The sequence below is a fragment of the Notothenia rossii genome (genome assembly GCF_949606895.1).
Source record: "Notothenia rossii genome assembly, chromosome: 1".
Classification (NCBI taxonomy): Eukaryota; Metazoa; Chordata; class Actinopteri; order Perciformes; family Nototheniidae; genus Notothenia; species Notothenia rossii.
The window spans coordinates 10,163,847-10,179,701 of record NC_136912.1 but is presented as its reverse complement, the minus strand read 5'-3'; the positions used below and the strand labels follow the sequence as shown (position 1 = coordinate 10,179,701).

Below are 15,855 nucleotides of genomic sequence, written 5' to 3'. Positions count from 1 at the left end.
ATTTTCTATTTTCTATTTTGCAAACTATCATTGAATGTTGTGGGAATGTTTACAGTGTGATCACTTCCCAAACACTTCCAGAGGAAAAACCTGTGCATCCTGGCCTGTAACTCCTGAACATTGCTTCCATGTTTATGTTGGCAAGCTTTTTTGTCGTTTGTGTGTCATTTACTTGATCCTGGAGCCTGTCAACGCACAAACAACTGGATGAAAGTAAAACCTTTGGCAAAATAGACAAAACATGGAATGGGAGTCCCTCTGCTGTGACACATCCTCATGAATGCATGTGTTTGTGCATATGTGTTTTTATGGGCCAAATGTTTATAGTTGCTGTCTGTGCATTTGTATTTGAAAAAAGCTATATAATTGGTAAAATGCGACATTGCGCACAATAAGTAGGCTACTTTTGGAACATTAAGTATATTTTGAAGCCAACACTTTTGAAGTTTTATTTGAGTGAGATTTTGATTGCAGGACTTTTACTTGAGTATTTTTTTACAATTGAGTATTGCTACTTTTACTCAAGAACAAATCTGAGTACTTCTTCCACTATGTATATCAATATATATATATATATATATTTTATTCAAGAAATAAGATCAAACATTATATACACACACATTGAAATCAGTGGTAAAGGTACACATTATAATACAAAATAATAATAAAAACAATTACAAAGAAATAAAGAAAGAGATATTAAGAATCAAGAAAATAGTGAAACAAAAAACATTTCAAGTAAAACTATTTATCAAATACTCATTTGGTTTTAGTTGCCTTGTTATTCTTTTGTAATTAGGTCCCATATTTTTGTAACTCTAAGTAAAGATGTGGAGTACATTTCTTCTTCAATAAATAACCTTCCGACGCGCTGACGTCATGACGTGATTGATTGGATAAGAGGGGATCTCTGTAACCGGCTCGCCTCGCTAAGAGGATTTACAAACTATTGATTTCTGTCCTATTTGCTGCCGCCATGTCGGTGTAAAGTCCCAGCTAAACCTCTACTTCACCGTGAACAGAAAGTGTAAACCTGTGGAGGAAACAGCATGAGCCGGAAGATGAGCACCGGAGCGGGGATCGATTACAGTGCCTGGGATCACGTGTACGTCTCGGACGATGAAGACGTGACCAGTCCGTACGTGGACACCCAGAGCCTGTTCAGAATGAGACACCGGGTCAGAAACTGTAGTAACTGTGGTGTTTGGAGTCGGATAGGTTAGTTTCACCAGTAGAAGTGATTTCACTTGGTTAGTTTCACCAGTAGAAGTGACTTATGAGTAGCAAACATCCACCAGAGGAGCCCATACACAGAGAGGAGACCAACAGGTGTACAGGAGTATGTGATCTGCTTGATAAAGACTACAGCATCAGTGGTGGAATAATATAACAAAGCAGATGTATTCAAGTAGGCCTACTGTGCTTCAGTACTATTTTTACATACTTCCATTTCCATGTTATGCTACTTATAATTTTACTCCACACATTTTGGAGGCTAGATGGTGCTTTTTACTCTATACAAAACAAAAGGGGAAACAAAAGACAGTATTAAATGTGTACCTGACATTTTCAAAGGTGTACAGTATTATCAAGATAAAGCCAAAAAACACTAGAAAAGGGACTGAAATTATGAAGAATGTAGCTGTGATTTTCTAATGACTTCTATGGAAGCCCCTTTCCGCCGCCACTGTGATAGACACAACATCATGCAGTTCATAATGGTAGTTCTCATACTGTATAGTCTATGACAGATCATGAGGGTTGTGTCTGCACAGCCAAGGCAACGTCACATATCACACCAACAGAGATGGTCTTTCACCGGGGGTTTCAGCTGGCACGTTGTTTGCCTGTACCTGCACAACCGGCATTTTCACTAACATCGCAGAAAATTGAGAACTTTGAGCTTTAAAGATATTGTTTTTTTTCCTCACAGAGGTAAGAAGATAAAATGTTAACTACTCAAAATTCCATGTCAGCCTGTGTACTTGCAAATATGTGTGTAGAAATGTTCTTGACATTTCCAAAGACCTATCTGTTGTTTCATTCTGTTGACTTGCAAGATCTTTTTTCCCCATTTAGATATCCAAGTCATGAAACAAGAATCAGTCAGGCTCTTGGTATAACCGAAAACACATTAACGTAAATCAGTCATTCCCGACCTTTGGGGGCTTGTGACCCCTTCAGATGTCCTGATGTGAACTGGTGCCAACAGTGTTTTCATTTACATGTTCTATCTTTATACCTAATCTGTTAATTGCCTGAACCACAACCCATAAAGATTTTGTTGCTCTTCCTCAGGGTCAAACCACTTTAAATAAACATCAATAATGAGGCGTAAAATTACAGGTTGCTTGAAATTAAATACATTAATTACAGGAAAAAGTATGGCTCCTAACTGCATTGGTCAAGCTCAGTTTGTATGGCTTTGGGTCTGTGTGACTAATGAGCTTAGGGCTGTCACATGACTCGCTCAGAGAAAGGTCTAGAGGGATTTGTAGTTTCCAGTGTTTTCCTCCACTTCCTTTGTTTATGAATCTGATATCTGTACAGAATCAGAGCTCGCTGTTAGAAAGTTACAATAGAAACTGGCTGATATGTTTTTGGCTGGTACTCTTGTATCATTTAAGTAAAATCAATGAGGTTAAACAATTAATTCTGACTGATGCAGTTAAAGATTACGTTTTGGTTTAAGGTTGTTTGAGGTCCTAATTCATAAGCACTAGAGACCTTAGTTGTGTTAATAACTATGACAACAACAGCTCAAAGTGTTACAGCCAGTATTACAACTAATACCTGAAATCATACCTGCTGTGATTGCCTGATGGTCTTTTTAATTTCCTACCCGAGATCAAAGTTTTCAGTTCTAAATGTACCTAAAGTCAAATGTGGTTCAATGCTGGAATGGAGCCTTTCTGAGAAGTAATTTAGTATTACATTACATGTTACTTGTTAGTGTGGTGCTCAACATGACCTCCAATTCAACTGACAACAGTACAATCCTGATGTGTGTGTATAAGTATAATATATAATAATATAAAAGTTACAGGGGTTGTTTCTGCATCTAGTACTTGTAATACTTTAGGTAGATTTAGCTCATAATTACTTTCAGACAAGTAGCATTTTCATTTCACTTTTTTTTAAAGTATCCTTCAATTCCTAAAAAAAACTGACAGGAGTACAAGTAAAAAAGGCTAAGCAATGTACTGCTTTTGGATGGGAGTACCTCCATAAATATAAATCTCTGTTTCAAATGGACATTGTATTTACAATATTTGTATAGCTTTGCTGAATTTAAGTCATTATTTACACTCTTTTAAAAGCAACCAGACTCCATTGACAATTCAATTATTTTAGTGTACTGTTTTTACATGTACTGGTTTGTTATTGTGCGACTTTGGTGATTCTGAATTGACTAAAGTTGACCTGCAACTCCTGCTTCTACAAGGTCAACTTAAACAGATACTGATTTTATTTAGATCGCTTAAACACATGTTGCCTCTGCCACAGAATGATATTGTTTAGTTTCCATGCCCTTTCTTCTGTATGCTTCTCTAGACTTGGTGCATGCTAACGGTCATCCACTGTATGACAGCTTGACTGGATAAGTACCTCATACAATTACATCTAAGAAAATCTGAACCTTCCAATTACCGTATTTCATTGTCCAGCTTCAGGCATTATAGGGCAAGTATTTGAAAGCCGTCTTCCACATCAGACACAGATTCATTTTTTTTTTTTTAATAAAAGAAAGTTCTCAAAGCAGAATGAAGCTCTTGGTAGTTCTCTGTCATGTGTCATGTACATTGGTTATATATCCGTTGCTCTACTTTTCTTTTAATTTCATTTTTAGCCTCTTCTCCCGACCTGATCCCCTTCATCCTCCCCTCGTCTCCCACCACCTGTGCCTTGTGATTCTTTTCCCATTTATTCTCATCTTCTGTGGCCTTCCTAAAACAGGCCCGGCTGGAGAGGATGGTGGCGTTTCAGCAGAGAGGGGAAGAGCTGGAGAATAACATCTCAGAGTGCAAGAGGTTATTAGAGGCAGGCCAGGGACGACTCAAAGACCTGGAGGACGGAAAGAAAGAGGGAAAGGAGGAGGAGGAGGATGAGGAGAGAGAGGCTGAGCTGAAGAAAGTCCAGGCCGAGGTGAAAAAACTGAAGAAGGATGAGAAGTCGTTTCAGAAAATGATCGAAGAATACCGGCGAGAAGAAAAGAAACAGCCCTGGGATGTTGATAATATCAGCAAAGACGGTTTCAGCAAGGTGCGGGTTTGCAAGATTTTCCACAGAGGTGGGAAGTAGTGGAGTACAAATACTTTGTTACTGTCCTTAAGTAAATGTTTCTGGTATCAGTACTTTACTCCACTACTTATTCTTCTGACGACTTTTTACTTTTAATTCTTACATTTTGAACACAAATACCTGAACTTTCTACTTCTTACATTTTCCAAACAGGCTGCTTCCTTTAGTCTGAATGTGTGTTTGGTGGCGTGATCATTATTATTTAGAGTCATTGCGTGCCTATTGATTTGAACACGATCCGTGTATCCATCATTTCCTGGTCTTCTCTAAAGAAGAGGGACCAATGGAACCGTTGTCATGTTGCCGTTGTTCAGCATGGAAACATTCATTAGCTAACAATGACATTATTGTTCTATTAATATAAAGGGAGGTCAGGTACTCTTTAAAATAGCTGGGAGTTATGGGTACTTTTTACTGAAGTACATTTCAAAGCCCATACTTCTTTATTTTCGCTTGAGGAAAGAAGTTTAGTCAGTGCTTCTACTTTTAGCAGAGTATTTTTAAACACGAGTATCTGTACTTCTGCTTGAGTAAAGGAAGTGAGTACTTTTGCCATCTCTGATTTTCAGGGCTTTGTGCGTCTGTATGTTCATCTGTTTTTCTTTACATTGTTTTGTAGAGTGTACTCAACATCAAGCCTGTAACAAAGGAGGAAACGGAGAAGGAAAAGGTGGCGAAGCACAAGACCTTTGTGGAAAAGTATGGAAAGGAAATCAAACACTTTGGTAAGCTTCAGTTTCGATGTGACTGAGGGGGCGTTGTCTTTGCCTTCCTGCCGCCTCACATTGTCCCTTTCTTTCAAATGTGTCCCTTCATGTTGTGGTTTGAACCTCCTTGTGTTGATCTTTAGTAGAGTTTTAAACTCTCCCAACACATCTCATGGGCTGTCGCAAAATATTTCACTCATTTTTCTTATTCACTATATTGGTTATTATTTGCTGATTGGGTCAAATATAAAAATACAAAAGTATTTTGGTCCAAGCCACTCATTCCAATTCCCTTTCTCTCTATATGATTAGTATATATTAGAAGTTAGCTGTTGATTCGTGTTCATATATTGTATGTCGCCTTGTAGGACACTTGAGCCACACTATAAACAGTTTATTTGAAACACAATGGTCAACACAGAACAGTTTTTAATGACAAATATACAGGTAGTTTTGGGTTCAAGTGGTTCATTGCAAGTAGGCCCTTCAAGTGGATGTCAAGGGAGGTGTCCTGTTAACTGTATGGTGGGATGTTTATGACTTTGTAAGTCTGATAGCTACAAATAGACAAGTCTTGTGATTAGTAGTGTACTTCCATAATGTTGGGGGACTCCAAAGAAATTCACAAAGGTCCAAATCAAAGCGGCAGAAGACATATGTTTGTCTTGTAGTCCCTAGTAGTGATCTGGTATTGTAAAACTATTGAAAGAAAACATTATTTTTGAAAGAGTTACATTACAACATCCATTTTTCTTGTTACTCTATCAATTTAGAACATATTTGAATTCCTGTGTTTTAAAAAGTAACATCTGTAGTTCATTTTTAATCAACCCATTTTGCTGGCCCTGTTTGTGTACACCAGGAATGCTGCGGCGCTGGGACGACAGTCAGAAGTATCTTTCAGACGGTCCTCATCTGGTGTGTGAGGAGACGGCTAACTGTCTCGTTGTCATCTGTATTGACTTCCAGATAGATGAGGTGAGTTAAGGGGAAAGGGTGTATGCTTGTTCTTGGATAAAATGTTAATAACTCAGCCTGATGAAGCCTTGTAAATCCTCCCTGTACTTGTAGAAACCTGCTCTGATGGAGCAGGTCGCCCACCAGGCCATCGTCATGCAGTTCATCCTGGATTTGGCTCGGACGCTTAAGGTCGACGCGAGAGGCTGCTTCAGAGAATTCTTCTCAAAGATCAAGGTCTGTGTTCAGCAAAACATCTGTGGCCTATTGCTCTGTGTAATCGCTTTTCAGATGAAATGTGTTTCTGCTGGGTTGCACCAACAGGGATTCATTGGTAAACCTGATTAAATCATGGTTTGAGTTATTGCAATAACCTTTAAAACTAGCTTATAATTAAGAAAGATTTAAATTTAACGTCATTTTGGAGTAATGGCTAAACCCAGATTAAATGAAACTGTTAACTTAAAACTCATTTCAATTTAATTTAAAATATGAACAAGTATTAATTTTAAACTTAAGTGGGTGTAACTGTCAAAAAGGCTGCCTTTTCTAGATGGACTGAGCAAAAAATCTAATTCCGGTGCCAGACTCGATAGTTTGTGTTTCATCCTGTCCTGTTTATTTGGCAAAGACATTTTTTCCTCTAGAGGAGGAATTCTGGCCAACGAGAGTAACGTTTAGCTAACTTAACGTTTCATGTCCGCTTCAGACTGCAGACAAGCCGTACCTGGACGCGTTCGACCAGGAGCTGAATCTTCTGAAGGACAGGATCCGCCGCTGTGCTCGGGCTCGAGTGGAGAACACTGTGAAGGAGCTGGAGGAAGAAGAGAGGCAGATGAGACTGGGACCCGGTGGTTTAGACCCTCTGGAGGTCTACCAATCACTGCCAAAGGTAAAGCTTCCACACACACATGCAAACGAACACAAAGGTATCACTATTTCAGGGAGAAGTTTGTCATAGTGATCAGCGGAGGTTTAAAAGCACGTTTCATGGCTTATCAAACTGAAGAAAGCAATAGCAGAGAGTTAGATGAACAGAACACATTAGATGATTATATATGTTCTTTAAATAAGTATTCAGATTAGTTCTAGTTGAAATTATGACTTTACAAGAAGGCAATTAGGATGGGGTTGTATACAGTGTTTTACTAAATATAAAATGATTGTCCTGAGCCAGGCATTATCAAATTGTCGTTGTACCATCAAAAGGCTTTGCAAACGATTTACTTTTAATCTTTCTTTTAAACCTTCATGAGGCTGTAAACGCAGCCACAGCATCTTGGGCAGTTAATCTGTTAAGTGTTTAAGTATCAGATTATATTGTATGAGCAACAATCTAATTTTTTTAACATCTCATTCCACCTAAAAGAAAAACAGATTAATCCTGGTTGGTAAAATACACCAAAGTCTGTTTCTCAAATAAAAGCTTTCCACACTCGCTGTAAACGGGCATGTCCCCTTTGGTTTTACAGCAGCGAAACTGGATATAACCTTACACTGAAACAGAGAAAAGAGTGGTTGTTGCCCCGCTCTTCATCCCTGGAGGCTGTGAGGGAAACATCAGGCCTGTTGGAGCGCCTCCCTTTTCATCCAGTGTACACACCACATCAGTGAACACCTTGTTTTGCTGTAAAGGCCAAAAAAAAAAAGTCAATACCGCAGATCAGATCAACACACAGGGCTACGAGTTGTTGTGTACACACAGTTTTTAAGACGTGACATATATAAGAGACATCATATCATGTTGTCCAGCTTTGTTTAATAGATGGACGTAGCAGCAGAATGAATATATTAGGATTCATTCCAATCTACCGGCTTTCCTGCTTCTTCCATAAAGTTCACTTCCTGTTAAAAGCTCCTGACGTGAGCTATTTGTGAGATTGCATTTCCCGCACAGATTTCAGAACAGTTGTTTTATAGACTTGGCGCGGTCTATTGATATGAACCGTGTTGCCATTTGGATAATCAGAGGAGTCAATACACAGCAGAATGGACTCCACCAGTCAGGCATGAGCGCTCTGTGTGCAAGGTAAACAGCTTATCTACTTTCTCTGAGATTACGTACCGTAATTGTTCAGCTTCTCCTGACTGATTTAAAGATTTTCTTTAAGGTCCAATGTCAGTAGAATTGGGGAAAAAGTGGGAGTGAATTTAAAGTTATGAATGCAGGATTTACTTAAAAGTGATTTGATATAACATGACAATGAAAGCATTTTCTTACTGAACTCACATTGTTTCAGTGTTGAGATCTGCAGTGGTCAGTTCAGGACGTAATGTTTAAATGACCATGCTAGATCATTTCTGTTTTGTATCCTAGGAAGTACAGAACGGCTTTGATGAGAAGAACATCCAGTTACTGCAGGAAGCTATGAGCAAACTGGGCGTGGAGGTGAGTGTGTTGGACGTAAAGGTTCAAATAAAAACGAACATAGAGAAGGCCGAAATTGTCTTTGATTGGGACAAAAATACATGTGATTTATTCATTCTGTTTTTCCATCTACAGGAAGGAAAGTACCACCTTAGGAGATGTATCGACTCTGGACTGTGGGTCCCTCAATCAGGGGATAATGACGATGAAGAAGAAGAAGATGGAGAGGAAGAGGACGAAGAAGATGATTCATAAAAGAATGAAAAAACATACCTTGTTTGTGTACATTGGATGTTGACATGTCCAACCATCGTGTGTTTCAAACAACAATATAACGTCACAGCGTTTTCAAGAGCTCAGACAAAATAAGCTTCTACGCAAGGCAAGCTTTAATCAGATTTTAAACTGCAGAAACTTGACTCTAAATAAATGTCATTAGAATCAACTTATTTTACATTTGATTTAATTTGATATAGCACTCCAAAACATAGTTACCAAACACTTTAATAGACAAAAGGGCAGATAACACAATGTATAACTCTTTAAAAGTTATCAAAACATTAAGCGAAGGGCATACACATGAGTGAAACTACCAATAGAAAAATACTTCAAAAATTCATCGGGAAAAAAAGACACTTTTGCTTTTAAATGAAAGCATGTCATAGCAGGCTCATATTTTCTATCTGCTTGTATCTGTTGTCAAACTGAGGTCAACAGCACCATCTCATGTCTGCTTATGGACAGACATCCCATACACTACATCACAATCATGTCAGTCAAACACACATTCCTCTAGTTTCCTCCCTTGATTCAGCTTTTAGTGTAGCAACGTCCGGGATGCAAAATAGAAAGAAACCAGAAGATGTTTAAAAAGTTTCAGCTAGAAAGTGGTTATTATGTCTGCATGAAAAAAAGAGACATGATGTATTTAATATCATTGTAGTTGCAGATTAATCTTCTGTCAATCGTCTAATAAACCAAGTAAAATAGTTTGAATGTATTTTAAAGTCGTTGCTTTCTGATGTGAGATTGTTGTAATTGTTGTGAACGTAGACGTTTTTATTTTGTATTTCTGCAGTTGTGAGACGGTTTAATTTGTGTTGTAGATGCGTAGAATAAACCAACTTTTATTCTTCACAAACTGTTTATTTATTAAATGTTCCACTAGTTCCTCTGAGTTTCCATTCATTTCCTGCTGTACCTCTCTCTCTCTCTCTTTCTCTCACTTGCATAATTAATTCCTGTATCTCTCTCTCTCTCTCTCTCTCTCCCTCCCTCCTGCATAATTAATTGCTGGGTTTGATTTAGTGGTCTGTGCTCGTTTTCTTTCAGGCAAAGCTTCTTTGTGCTGTCATTTTGTAAATAGAAAACAATCAGTGCAGGCATGGGGCGTAAATCAAATCTAGAAGATGCCTATACAGTAAAGCTTTCTGGAGAGAAACCGAATAGAATCACAGCTTTAAGCAAACAATGACCAGGTGTATGTTTACCTGTATGTTAAAGTGAATATGGTTGTCAACATCAGGCCCTGACTTGATTTATGAATGTTATACTAATTATGTGAAGGCATTTAACAAGAAAAGTCAGCTCAGGTTTAGTTCCTCAATGTTAACTCAGAGACTGTTATTCGGCCATTTTGTGAACCATCACAGTGTACGTCGTCTGTCAATCGACTAAAAAGTAATCTGCAACATTTGTTTTTTTGTTGTCTGTTTTTTAGACCTTTTCAAGCAACAATCTCACATCTTCTCTTGTTTTTAACTTTTCAAATCTCTGCATTTGCTTGTCTTGCATTATAGTAAACTATAGCTTTGGGTTTTGGACTCAGTTATAACTTAAAACAAATAATTCCAAAATGTCCTCCTGATCACTGGGTCACAGTGTTTTCTTACACATAATTAGCATATGCTTCAAGTAACTCCTTTTTTGGTACATAATCAGCTGATCGGTTGATAATACAAATTATGACTAGCTAAAGCCTTGCTATCTTATTTCTATCAATGGAGCAGATTCACAAATAGCAGCTCTTTGCTTTCCATCGTCGTGAAGCTCGGTACACATTTATCAAAAAATATTGAGGATGAAACAAAACAGAAAAGCATGATTCGTCTTTTAGGATTTATAATGAATACATGACATTTGATGAACCGTCACAGTCTTCTGTCAATGGACTCAGAGGTTATCTGCAGCTATTTTGAGCTGATGTATTAAGTCAAGATCGTTTTCACTACATTTTTAGGCAACAATCTCAAATCTTCTATTGTTTTAATTGATCAAAAATGATTTGCTTGTCTTAATACATTAATTTCAACCTTACTATCTTATTTCTATCAATGGAGCAGATTCACAAAAAGCAGCTTGTCGCTTTTTGCTTTCCATCCTCAGTACACATTGATTGCAAAAATATTCAAGATGAAACCAAACGTGTAAGGGACACAGGAACTGCATGTCATTGAGCGGCTGTAAAAGGACATGCTAGGGAAGAAGCAGCGTGAGTAACAGGCTGCATGAATCCTTTACTGTGATTTTTCTTTCTATCAATATGAGCAGCGTGTGCCAATGAAACCCTGCTGAGTGCACGGGTGTCTATAATGGAGAGGACTGACGCCTGACTATTGAAACAGGAGAATCGGCGTGTGGCTGCTATTGAGGGAAAATGCCACACAAAAAAAGGCAGGGGTACCGATGGAGAGAGGAGGAGGCGGCTGTGTGGGATTAATGGACACACTGTGCAGGGGGAGAGCGGGGAAGGGGGGGGGGGGGGGAGATGGGCTTCTCCACGGCTGGGGGAGACCACTGTGGCAGGGGAGAGGGAGAGGAGAGGCAGGGAGGGAGGGAGGGAGGCTGGTGAAGCCGCGGATATTCATGAAGACGCCGAGTGTTTTCTCTCTCTCTCGCCGTGGTGACACACTGCTCGTCTGCAGAGGGGAGACAGAAGGGGAAGGAGACGGGAGAGAAAGCGAGACGAGGCCCAGCCCATCTTGCCATTGATCTTCAGGCGATCAAGGTGAGTGTGTTTTTATATTCTAACATGCTGCGGCCTCTCTCTCTCTGTGTCTGTGTGTGTGTGTGTGTGTGTGTGTGTGTGTGTGTGTGTGTGTGTGTGTGTGTGTGTGTGTGTGTGTGTGTGTGTGTGTGTGTGTGTGTGTGTGTGTGTGTGTGTGTGTGTGTGTGTGTGTGTGTGTGTGTACATGTGTGTCTGACACATATCTATTGCAGTGTGTGTGTGCAGACAGGCGTGATGGCAGGGCTGTCCTCATGAATGCATGGCTTCAGTGTGTGTGTGTTTTTTAATTTTTATTTTTTTGGGGGGGGGGTTTTGTAACAGAAGAGCAGTGCTGGTAGTTGAGCTGCATATTGATGCATTGCTGCTTCTTGGTTTTATAAGCATCTGTATAGTGGCAGCCATGGTGTGTGTGCTCACATTTCTCGTTGTCTGTGCGTATATATGTCACTGTGTCACCATGCATTTGTTGATTCCTCATCACAGACTGTTTCTTTTTTCTCGGCTCCACGCTGTGAGTGTGTGCAGACTCTGGGGTGAGAAAGCTCTCGTTGAGTGGGTGTGTTCTTCATGACCCCTGGTAAAAGTCGTCTCCACCACTTACTGTCTGTGTTGCAGCTCAATTAGAAACACTCTCATATGCTGAATCTGTCCTATGCATTGGAATTAGGTCATCTCGGACTACTCGAAGTAATTATATAACATCACTGAGCTTTACTGTTGCAGTGTCTGCTCAGAATTAGCCACTGGAGGTACAGCTCCTGCAGTGCAACAATAGCCAACATATTTTGTTAGAGGGCAGCCCCCTTCTTTAGTCGACAAAGCGTTTAATTCGATATTATTGAAGTATTTCATTAATGTTTTTCATGCCTTGTATTGTGGAAATCAATTGTTACCATAAGGATTTTCTCACATTGGATGATGCACCAGATGAATGTATTAGATGAAAGCAGGACAGAGAGTTCTGAGGGGAGACAGATGACACAAACAGAGACGTCTCTTTCTCATCTTTTCTGTTTTTCCCACAGGGGAATCTACACCCAAGAGGACACACTGACACAGATTCCAGGATGGATCCGGGCATATCGAACCTGGAATTCTGACATCTGAACTTCATATTTACCACTTCTTCCCATGCAGAATTCGGATACCGACTGACCAATCAGACGGCGGGAAGCTGATCTGAGACTCGCTGCAAATCCTCCCACCGGCTGGATCTGGATTATTGAGTGTTGCATTCATGTGGGATCAGGTTTACCACTGGGGAATGTCATCGGAACAATACTGCAAGTTGGATAAACATTTTAGGAAAAGGTTTTCCTTAATGGTGGCATCATGAACTCTGACCGGGAAATCCCATCGGCTCGTCTGGCCAGAGCAAGACGACATGCAGGCGGACTTATTTTTTCACAGAAACTCGTAGCTTGCACAAAAATGGAGTGAGGATATTCGTTTATTTTCTATTTTTATTCCTCTTTTCGCTTGTTTGGAAAATAAAAACACAGACACACAAAGGACTGACCCTGGAGCCTCTGAGGGGCCTTAAATGCACCTTTAGCTTTTAGCGTTGCCAGGTTTCAGCCCCCTGAGGACGGAGGACGGTTGGCTGGCTGAATCAGCTCCGATGGGGGCCGGTTGTGACCCGGTTTGACCCTGGTTTGACCTTGCAGTGACCTTTGACCTCTCCGGTCCTGGCTCTCCACCTGCTCTGCTGCCTGGGTTCAGGAACGCTCCGTCCTGGGGACCAGAACGAGCCAATCAGGATGAAGAAGAGCCGCAGCGTGCTGTCTGTGACTGGAGAAGAGGTGAGAACATAAACAACCAGGGATTAACTCAATATTACATTTTCATGTGACCATAACATTGAGTATCTGACAAATAATGCTCTGCACTTGTTTCCTTCTCTTGAACAACTAAGCAGTTGATAAATGGTATGGATGCCCTAAACAAATATTCTTCTCTGCACTTTTAAAGGGGTTCTAATCTGCTCATTCTCAGGTTCATATCAGTATGTAGTGTCTCTACTGTGACATGTCTCCATGCTTTAATGTTCAAAAAGCTCTTTATTTCTCTCATACTGCCCGTGCTGCAGCCCCTCTTTTCACCCTCTGTCTGAAACCAAAGCCCAGTCTGCTCTGATTGGTTAGCTGACCGGCTCTGTTGTGATTGATCAATCGCTTAGAGATGTCCCGCCCCTTAGCCTATTTGAGCGCTAGCCTATAGAAGCACAAACGTTACCGAGTGATGTCACCATGTCGCAGAAGTAAACAAAGAAGTCCAATGGAGGAGTTTCAGGGAGTGTTGGGTGAGAAATGTCCTCTGAAATTGTCTGCAAAGGCTAAAATCCTTTGCAGGTACATGCACAACAAACACACACTACAGGAAAGGGAAAACCAGAAAAATAGGGCCTCTTTAATATTTGTACACACAGAAGTTTTTATTTATCAGCACCATATTAAATTATACTATTTTTTCATCTCTGAAACACAATCCATTGATTTTGGCAAATATCGGAAACTATTTGATTGACACATCCCTCATATACTTGAGGAAATAACTAACTTTATCACCTGTTTCCATGGGAGTCTGTTCAAAGCAGAGCGTGTGTGTGTGTGTGTGTGTGTGTGTGTGTGTGTGTGTGTGTGTGTGTGTGTGTGTGTGTGTGTGTGTGTGTGTGTGTGTGTGTGTGTGTGTGTGTGTGTGTGTGTGTGTGTGTGTGTGTGTGTGTGTGTGTGTGTGTGTGTGTGTGTGTGTGTGTGTGTGTGTGTTTTTGAATGCTCACCATGACACACAAACCTCGTGACTTTCACACATCCAAGCCTCCCTTTGTTCTTGTTGTCAAGGTCTGTGTCCGCTCTCAGGAGTCCGAGTGGACGGTTTGTCCTCTTCACACCGTGTGAAGCACTCACTGTCTCATAGTTCGGTATGGAAATGAGCGCCGGCTAAATGAGGGCTCTATGTAAATGCACAATGTTCTGTTAAAGGTAACGTCTGGCTGAAGGACATAATAGGATGCATTATTCCCTCCCTCTTTTATTGATTACGCTGAGGAGCAGGTGTCCATATATTTCCGTTTGTGTGTGTGTACTGTGTCTGTGTGTGTGTCTGTGTGTGTGTGAGCATCTTTCCACATCTGGGTCTGGACGACATCAAACGCAGCATGGAAGCAACACGGCACTGTTGCCTAGCAACTGCTACCATTCCCCCTTGTGTTTTGTTGCTACGGTACTGCAGTGCAGATCAGCCTCGAAGAGCTCCGTCTGTGGAGGCCTCATCCCAGACACACACACACGCACGCACGCACGCACACACACACACACACACACACACACACACACACACACACACACACACACACACACACACACACACACACACATTAATGATTTATACTAAGTCTGTTTGTTTTTTTCTATTTTCTCCTCTGAAATATATATAAATCCCTTATTTACCTTGGAAGAAATCTCACTGAAATTAAAAATCTCTTTTTCAAGAGTATACAAATACAACTGTCACACACTACAAATAGGGTTGTGGCGATATACCGGTGAAGAAAACAGGTCAGTCCAAGATACATTTTACACAGCATTATTATTGTTATCAAAACAATGTTGAGATATTGGGATAATATCATTAGCATGACTTACTTTGGATAATAATAATCTTGTTGTCAATTGGGTATCCAGTTATTAGAACACGAAAAACAGCTATAATGCAGTAAAAAGGCACAATATGTTTAATCTTCTGGTAAAAAAAAACCTAAGAACAATCCAAGAACCAAGACTGCTGTTTTTCTCAATCTTTTCAAATTGACTTAAATTAGAAATCAGCTCTGCTAATTTAAGGTCCTTCTGAATGAAAATACTGAAAAGCTTTTTTGCAAACCTTTTCCTTGACCCTAGGGAAAATATCTGTACAATATTGTGAGAGCACAGGCCATATGGATAAGAAGCAGCACTAAGAGAGATGTTTATATGAGGGCCAACCAATGCGAAACATATAGACATGACCATGTAACAGCAGTGTAAAGACGACAGTGGTGTGCAACATTTTCAAAGCCAGTAAAAAATCATAAAGCAAAATAATAAATCAACAATATGACAACTGCATGGACACAATTATTATACGTTCTTTGCTGACTCTACACAGACACATTTTTCACATCACCCTCTCCCCCCCCTCTCTCTCAGGGTAAGGAGACAGATGTAATTGGTGCTGAGGAGAAGGCGGACTCATCTCGCTACAGCCGATCTTATACGTCCGGGGCCACTCTGGGGGCGGAGCTACGCAGGGGGAGGAGCAGAAGACTTTCCTCCAGTCTCCAGGTATTGAAAGCATGCACGCAATGTAAACATACTGCTCATGAACATGAATGTGGCTGCCTGGAATGACAGGAAAAATATCCCCAATACTCCATTGCATACAATTAGACACAATTGTGCAGGTTTATTTGAGTTTTATTAATGGTAGTGGATGATTTGTAGTTAAGAAGCTAAACCACATTTACACATTTGCAA

At 40.2% G+C, this 15,855-nt stretch overlaps 2 protein-coding genes across 5 annotated transcripts in view; both read left to right on the top strand.

The window, feature by feature from the left end:
- The first annotated feature begins 909 nt into the window (after window positions 1–909).
- On the top strand, window positions 910–9,646 carry LOC307015800 (hsp90 co-chaperone Cdc37-like). Of its 4 annotated transcripts, none has more exons than XM_079644639.1 (8): window positions 910–1,178; window positions 3,958–4,263; window positions 4,922–5,027; window positions 5,872–5,987; window positions 6,081–6,203; window positions 6,676–6,858; window positions 8,284–8,355; window positions 8,470–9,646. In XM_079644639.1, exons 1-8 carry the CDS (start codon window positions 1,050–1,052, stop codon window positions 8,587–8,589), a joined length of 1,155 nt encoding a protein of 384 aa, XP_079500765.1. In that variant the 5' UTR covers window positions 910–1,049; the 3' UTR covers window positions 8,590–9,646. The 4 variants fall into 4 exon arrangements, with proteins under 4 accessions (XP_079500765.1, XP_079500768.1, XP_079500766.1 ...); XM_079644642.1 differs by having other exon boundaries at window positions 983–1,105; XM_079644640.1 differs by having other exon boundaries at window positions 1,080–1,218.
- Window positions 9,647–11,180: 1,534 nt separating this feature from the next.
- Window positions 11,181–15,855, top strand: part of LOC307045565 (3',5'-cyclic-AMP phosphodiesterase 4B-like) — a gene marked incomplete at its 3' end in the record, with an annotated part of 17,170 nt that continues 12,495 nt past the window's right edge. The window contains exons 1-3 of the mRNA XM_079691299.1: window positions 11,181–11,341; window positions 12,367–13,143; window positions 15,529–15,663. Of these exons, the coding sequence (XP_079547425.1) occupies window positions 13,102–13,143; window positions 15,529–15,663 (177 nt within the window). The remainder of the gene's footprint in view (window positions 11,342–12,366; window positions 13,144–15,528; window positions 15,664–15,855) is intronic.

What these genes read in the sequence shown, in the direction of transcription:
- LOC307015800 (XM_079644639.1), top strand. Translation starts at nt 1,050, where the DNA reads ATGAGCCGGAAGATGAGCACCGGAGCGGGGATCGATTACAGTGCCTGG. An exon ending in TTGACTTCCAGATAGATGAG is followed by an intron (nt 5,988 to 6,080) that starts GTGAGTTAAGGG and finishes CTGTACTTGTAG; the next exon opens with AAACCTGCTCTGATGGAGCA. An exon ending in TGAGCAAACTGGGCGTGGAG is followed by an intron (nt 8,356 to 8,469) that starts GTGAGTGTGTTG and finishes TTCCATCTACAG; the next exon opens with GAAGGAAAGTACCACCTTAG.